Genomic DNA, 7,022 nt, shown 5'->3' on the forward strand with positions numbered 1-7,022 from the left:
GGGGTAGACCCCATCCAGGGTGCTGCCCAGAGGGCAGTGGGTTGTGGGTGGGAATGCGGCAGCCAGGCGGACAGGAGAGGAGGTGGAGGTGGACCTGAGGGAGAGAATGGCGTCAGGCAGCCGTGGACCTGTGGGCTCTTCTCACTCCAACACCCTCGAGTCCCCACTGCCCAGGACCAAGGGACTTCCAGATGCCCTAGACGCCTCCCTGGATGGGTCTGCCCCGGCTTCGGACCTGCACACTGCCCCTGGCCTTGCCTGTCTCCTCCACCCGCCTTTCAGGTATCACTCCATCGGGTGCTGGCACCTCCAGACCCTGGGAGGCCGGCAGTGAGCAAGGTGGGCAACAGCACTGTGCCCGTGCCAAGCAGATGGACTAGGCGGTCACAGGCTCGAGGGCCCCGCCAAAGTGCGCGACTCCTCCTTGGCCACGTGTCAGGGTAAGGAGAAGGGGCAGCAGGAGGGCGGGGTGCTCAGGACACACAGGGAGCAGGCGGACCACGCGTGCAGCAGACAAGAGGCCCGTGGTTGCCAGCGTTCCCTGCCCACCTCTCCTTCCGGGGCCCCTCAGCAGCTGCCACTCACCTGTTCCACCTTCCAACTGCACCCCTTGCCGTCCACACCAGGCCAGCCTGAGCCTCACCTACTGCCCACTTACCCGGCCATCCATCCATCCGTCATCAACCCACCCATCATCCACCTGTTCTATTTCTTACCACATCCATCCTCCTGCCTCTAACCCGTCCAACCGTACATCTGTCCATTCATCCACCCGTCCATCTTCCTGCTCCTCTAACTCCATGATCCACCCCTCTCACCACCCGCCCGTCACCTGCTCACCTGGGCCTCACCCACCTGCATGTGACCCCCGGGTCCTTCCGTCTGTCTGGCTGTCTCCCCAAGCCAGCCGGGCCTACCCACCTGTCACCCCTGCACCCGCGCACAATCTAGCACATGTCTGTCTGCCCGCCCAGTCCCCCCACTGGTGCCAGCCACCCCACCTCAGGACCGTGGGCGTGCTGGGCTCCACAGAGGTGACGGTGCCCTTCGAGCCCGTGTTGTGAAGCACGCTGGGCCTCTGCTGCAGGGCGTCCTGGGTACGGGGTGAGATGGGCGAGTGCTGGTGCGCGTGGGTGTGGCTGGCAGGGCGGCTACTGCTGCTCCCGGGCCCACTGCCGCCGCTGCCACCACTGCCCTGCTCTGTACCTGGGGACAGGCGGCCAGATCAGTGGGGCAGGGAGCGCACGGCTGCCAGGCCCGGCCCAGTCAGGGACGACACCCACCGGGTCTCCAGATGGGTGCGTGCTCCACGGTGCTGGTCGACGTGAGGATGGACTTGTCTCGCTCCCGCTCCCGGTCCCTGTCCCGCTCTGCCGAGGACAGGGCCGTGGGTTTTGTCAAGTGCGTGGGGCCTCCTAGGGGACCAAAGCAGAGACTCAGCGGGCCACACAGCTGCAGGTGGGAGGGCCCCGGGGACGGCCATCTACCTGGTGACAGTGGGGAGCTGCTGTGGCGGCTACCGAAGGGCTGGGGCGCGGCAGGGAGGTAGGCGAGGCGGTCCACGGCGGCGGCAGGGGCGCTGGGTGTCGGGGGCACCAGCACAGGCAGGTGTGGCACTTGGGACAGGTCAATGATGCCTGGGGAGGGCAGGAAACAAGACGTGGCAGAGGAGGCCCGGCTGCTGCCCCTGCACAGGCCACCAGGACAGAGGGCGCCACTGGTAGCCGAGGCCCCCAAGCTCTGCCCTCCTGGGTCCAGCCTCCGGTGGCCACACCCCCAGGGCGGCTGTCAACCTTCAATCACCCCGTCCAGCCTGGCAGGGCAACTGCAGTACGCAGCCCTGCCAGTGCCAAGCCGTCCACAGCTGTCCAGGGAGCCCTAGCACAGCGGCCCCAGCACGGCCAGAGCAGGCATGTAGGATGGAGACCCAGGTGCGCCCGCGTCACCTACCTCGCGGGCCAGCGGCATAGTTGAGCGCCAGGGATGACTCGCGGGGCGACAGGCCGCGGAGCATGTCGGCGCGCTGGGCCATGGCGGTGGCAGCGTTGTGGTGCATCTGCTGTGAAGTGATGTAGTCGTTGATGATGGTCTGGCGGTTCTCCAGTGCTGCCGTGTCGGGGTAGCCGCGGATGAGGTATGGCGGATACAGGTGTGGGTACGTGGGGTTGGGGGCCAGGTGCCGGGGCAGGTAGTAGGCAGCGGCTGCAGGAGCATCGGGCACGGTTAGGTGGCCCCACCTCAGCCACAGCGCTGCCCATCCACCCGCTGGAGGTTCCCATGGCAATGGGCAGCCAGCCCGGGGCTGTGGCCATAAACGCAGTCAGCGCTCTGGTGAGAAAAGCTGCCCACGGTGCCTCCACCGCCACCCTCCGTCCACACAGCCTGGATCCTTGCCCCTTCTGCAGCTGCTCCGGGGTCCCCTTTCCTAAGCGTCCTTAGTTGTAATGTCGCGACTGCCTCATGTCCTGAACCCACTCAAAATGTTTCCCACAACTGTGTGGACTGTGGGAGAAGCTGGAAGTCGCACAGTGCCAGATGGGGTGAGGGCAGTGGACGAGGACACGTCGCGTGCTCACGAGCGCTCGGCAGTGACGTCAGCAGTATTATTCATCACGTACCGTGAAGACTCCCGGGAAAGAGGACCCCAGAACTGCTGCAGGAAGCAGCGAGAATGGCCGGAACATGCCCCGAGCGAGGGGAGGGTTTTGCGGGGATTTAACGGCAATACGTCTTTTACTGTAGTAAGAGCAACTTAAATATCTGACCACAAGTCACACGTCACCCATATATGGGTCCCCCACGTGCTCTGCATAGCACAGGACTGAAAACCTCACAATCAAACACCTGTACCCCGACCCGCAGGAGCGGCCCCCGTGTGCCGTCTCTGAACGTGGAGCTTCGAAATGCAGCTCACTGATTACTCCAAGCAGTGAGCCTTCTGAAGACGCAGACCCTGTCCGTGTGGCCCACACAGGTGAGCCCGTGGTTTAATGTGTCCACACCCCCGAGGCACTGCTAAGTCCCACAGGAACCGAAAATCACTGAGCTGCTGGACCCACGGTACCCCTGGAATCCAGCTCTCAGCCACACGCTCCACACTGGCACGCTGGTTCCTCCTCTCCCCGGGCCTCAGTTTCTCCTTCCCCATGGAACCAGATGGTGGGTGTCCCGGGACACCGTGGGCTGGCGCTCTGGGGTCCCGGCAGTCACCTGCGTCGAGTGGGATGCCCCGGGAAATGGAGGTGGGGTCGAAGGCCAGTGGGATGTGGCCGCGGTAGAGGTCCACGCCGCCGACACCGCGCAGCAGGTGCTCGTAGGGGGAGACGGGGTGCGGGTGCAGCTCAGGCACCACGCTGTGCGGGGACTTGGCGACCTCGCGGGGCGTGGACGTGAGCTTCCGATCCTGGGACGTCTTACTGGACAGGAGGCTGGCTGCAGGGACAGCCACGGGCTGGCTCAGCACACGCACAGCCACCCGGCCCCCGCCCGGTCCCTCCCTCTACCCGGTCGCCTGCTTCCCTTTCATTTTCCTTTCCGTTTACTCCCTGCTTTGCCGGGTTCCTTTTTAAGACATTCACTCACTCGCTCATTCAATGACATGTTCACACCATCTGTACCAGCGGTGTCCAGTGCTTCTCTGAGCTGGGATCAGCCCAGGAGACGAGACAGACAAAATCCTCAAGCCCCACGGAGGTGACATTCAAGGCAGGAGGCAGGTAAGGAGCCAGTAAACCCACAAGGGCTCCAGGGAGATAAAACGCACCAGGGGAAAATTTTAAATGTCAGAGGATACGCCCAGAGCTGGAGAGGTGGGAGACTCCCACGTCACCCAGGTGGCGACAGAAACTGGGAATAGAAGGGGCCACTAGGTTCTAGATGTGACAGGCAGGGGTCAGCACTTGCAAAGGCCCCGCATGCAGACAGCTGTGACCCCCACCTTTGGCACGAGGGGAATAGAAGGGGGCTTCCACAGCCTGTGGGCTGCAGGGGTTTGGCAGGAAACTGCAAGGAGAGGTGGGACGCCCTGGGGCCATGGTGAAGGAGCTGTACCTTTCTCTAAGTACAGAGCTGCTGAAAGGCAGTAAGCAAAGGATTGGCATCATTTAATTTTTTTCCCCCAGTACTGAGGATCAAACCAGGGCCTTCACATGGAGCTGCATGCCCAGCCCTTTTCATTTTTTAAAGACAATGTCCCACTAAGTTGCCTAGATTGGGCTTGAACTTGCAACCCTCCTGCCTCAACCTCCCAGAGAGCTGGGATGACCTGTGTGTATCACCACACTGGTCAGTTTAAATTTCTGAAAGTGCCTGGGAGTGGCAGGATGCTGGAGGGGCTGGGATCAAGCTGCAGATGGACCCCACACTGCCCTTCAATGCCACGGGTGCCCCTTACTCACGCTCCTGCAGGCGCGGCGTGGGCTCCCGCGTGGTCACAGGGGAGCCTCTTGGCAGGTGGCTGGCAAAGGACGCAGCATGGTCCTCATAGGTTAGCGGGCTCTGCCTCGGTTTACCCAGCTCAGGAACCACGACAGGGGCCCCGCGGGTGATGGAGCCCCCTGAGGCCCCTGGCCGGCCCTTGAGGCTGTCCTCGTAGCAGACACGCTCAAGTGCCCGGGTGTCGGCTACCACATCGAGTGGGAGCACGGGTGGGAAGGTGCGGCCGGGGCTGCCGATGATGGAGCGCACGTCGTGCTTCTTGGCGCTGGCGGAGGATGCGCCCGTGTCATACTTCAGCGGGGTGCCCTGGGGGCCAAGGGATGTGGTCAGGGGGCTGTGCGCTGGGTGGCCCATGCTGTCCCCGCCCCTTGCCCTCCATACGCCACCCCCCTCTCTGCCTCCCCATGCCCTGCGCCTGGTGGCCCTGCCACACCTTCCTGCCTCAGAGCCACCACCAGGGACTGAACCCACTGAAAACGTGAATTAAGTTGCTCTCCCTCCTTTAAGTCCTAAGCACTAAGGTGACAACCCTGAGCCTGAAGGTGCGATCCCGGGCCCAGACCGTCTGTAACATGGAATGACCTGCCACACCCCCAGCACAGGGGACAGGTGGCTGTGCTGAGGAGAGGGACACGTGGCCCCTGACCCAAAGCTGCCCGGGTGCCCAGGAAGGGACAGAAAGCCCAGTGGTGGCTCTGCAGGGCAGCAGTGGCCCCATGTGCAAACCCTTTCCACATGGCAGCACCTCTGCCAGGCCAGTGACTGCTGGGGAATTGGGCAGCAGAGCCTGGTGCCCCACCCCCTGGCCGTGGCCTTGGGCAACGAACTCGGGACGGAGCTTCACATCTGCCGGCCACAGAGATGGGTCCCAGGCACCACAGTGCACTGAGCAGCCAGGTTGCTCGGAGGACATCCTGCCCCCGCCCCTGCCCTCTCTGCCAGGACAAGGTTCCTGTCACCTTCAAGAGGAGATGTGCTCACCTTGGAAAGGAACACTCGATGGACCAGGGGTGGACGCTGCCCACGGCAGTGCCACGGCTCAGGCTGAGAGCCCGCCTATGTCCACACTGCCAGTCCTGCACAGCAGGGACCACCCCGTCCTCCCCTGGCCCACACGCTTGCCCCCTTCCTACTGGGCCTCCTCTGCCTGGCAGTGGCCCTTGGGGCGTCTCGCTGACCAGCCCCCTTCCCTGTGGGACAGGTCCCCTACTGCGATGGGCCGGGGCACATGATGCAGACTCAAGGACACTGCACTGGGCTTTTACAGTCCGCCAGGAGGAGGCGCTGTGTGACCCTGGGCGAGCTCCTTAAGGTCTCTGAACCCCAGTCCACTGACTGGGAAATCGGGGAGAGGGACAGAGTCCCCACCTGGAGGGGCAGAGCCCTACCTGGGTGATGGAGCCCTCCTTGAGTGGCCGCGGTGCCAGGGGCAGCTCGGGCGTGCGCCGCAGTTCCTCACGAGGGATCTCGTGCACGGAGCGGCCAGCCTCCTTCACCGTGGCCACCAGGCCCTCATGGGCCGGCTTCTGCTTCAAAGGGCCCAGGGCGTCCAGGGACCGGCCCTGGAAGGCCTCGGCCAGGTCACGAGGGGGTGGCGGAGAGCCCTCCCGCTTCAGCAGCTTGGCCTCGCGCCGCAGGTAGTCCTCCTGGGCCTCCACAAAGGAGCGTGGGATGCCTGCGGGCGCAGGGCAAGCTGACCCTGGCGGCCCAGAACAGACCCTCCCTGGCTGCCCGCCTGTGCCCAGGGTCTGGTTCCTGACAAGCCAGGCGGTTCTCGCCCATGGGGACGGGAGGACAGGGCCTGCCTGCAGCAGCTGCCCGGCCCAGTCCAGGCTGAGCCGGGTTCCCTGCACCCTCAGCTCTGGCTGGCACCAGTGTGCACAGGTGTCCGTGAGCGACACTGCCAGGCTGCGGTGCCCGGTCCACTCCGCTGCCGCACCATTTCCACCCCCGCCAGCTGGGCAGGGCCACCATGCCTCCCACCCCAGGTCTTGGGCCGGGCCGAGAGCAGAACTGGGTACCTTGTGTGATGGAGCCGCGCAAGTGGTGCTGCTCTTTCAGGTGGTGGGGGCTGTGGCGCTCGGCGGGGATGGCGCGGCCCATGAGACCTGGTGGGAGGGCGTGGGCATCACGGACGGGCTGGGTCCTGGGGCCCCGCCTCCCTCCAGGGAGTGCTGAGCTGAGTTCTCTCCTGGACCCACTGCCCTGAGAGGGGCGAGACCTAGCTGGGTGGCACCAGGCCCCACGGTGGGGAGCTGAGGGCAGGGGTGATGGGAGTGTGGCGCCCACCCTCAATGCCAGCAGAGGCGATGGCCCTGCCCACGCGGCCCTCCATCATGTCGTAGGTGCGCTTGGGCGCCGTGGGCTCGTGGGCCGGTCCGGAGCCGCTCCTGCCGTCCTCCTTGGAGCACAGGGACACGGACACGGCACCTGGAACCGCGCGGCAGGTGAGGCCCAGCCCCGTGCGCACCCAGAGGCACCCGCACGCCAGTCCTAGCAGAGGGGCGGGGCTGCAGGAGCCCTGGCTTCCGCTCCTACGCCTGTCTGGCTGACACTGCCCACAGAACCCCTCATTTTCCCACTGC

The 7,022-nt window shown here is 64.7% G+C and overlaps 1 protein-coding gene across 1 annotated transcript in view; it reads right to left on the reverse strand.

Moving 5' to 3' along the window:
* The window catches only part of Ncor2 (nuclear receptor corepressor 2), an 80,521-nt gene that overhangs the window by 8,030 nt on the left and 65,469 nt on the right, over window positions 1–7,022 (reverse strand). Inside the window, exons 29-38 of the mRNA XM_033762684.1 lie at window positions 6,727–6,867; window positions 6,459–6,545; window positions 5,826–6,112; window positions 4,398–4,743; window positions 3,211–3,432; window positions 1,951–2,202; window positions 1,488–1,637; window positions 1,284–1,415; window positions 1,002–1,206; window positions 2–94 (exon numbers count right to left, since the gene is read on the reverse strand). Of these exons, the coding sequence (XP_033618575.1) occupies window positions 2–94; window positions 1,002–1,206; window positions 1,284–1,415; window positions 1,488–1,637; window positions 1,951–2,202; window positions 3,211–3,432; window positions 4,398–4,743; window positions 5,826–6,112; window positions 6,459–6,545; window positions 6,727–6,867 (1,915 nt within the window). The remainder of the gene's footprint in view (window position 1; window positions 95–1,001; window positions 1,207–1,283; window positions 1,416–1,487; window positions 1,638–1,950; window positions 2,203–3,210; window positions 3,433–4,397; window positions 4,744–5,825; window positions 6,113–6,458; window positions 6,546–6,726; window positions 6,868–7,022) is intronic.

This window comes from Fukomys damarensis, unplaced genomic scaffold (genome assembly GCF_012274545.1).
Source record: "Fukomys damarensis isolate Sample0158 unplaced genomic scaffold, DMR_v1.0_HiC HiC_scaffold_12, whole genome shotgun sequence".
Lineage (NCBI taxonomy): Eukaryota > Metazoa > Chordata > Mammalia > Rodentia > Bathyergidae > Fukomys > Fukomys damarensis.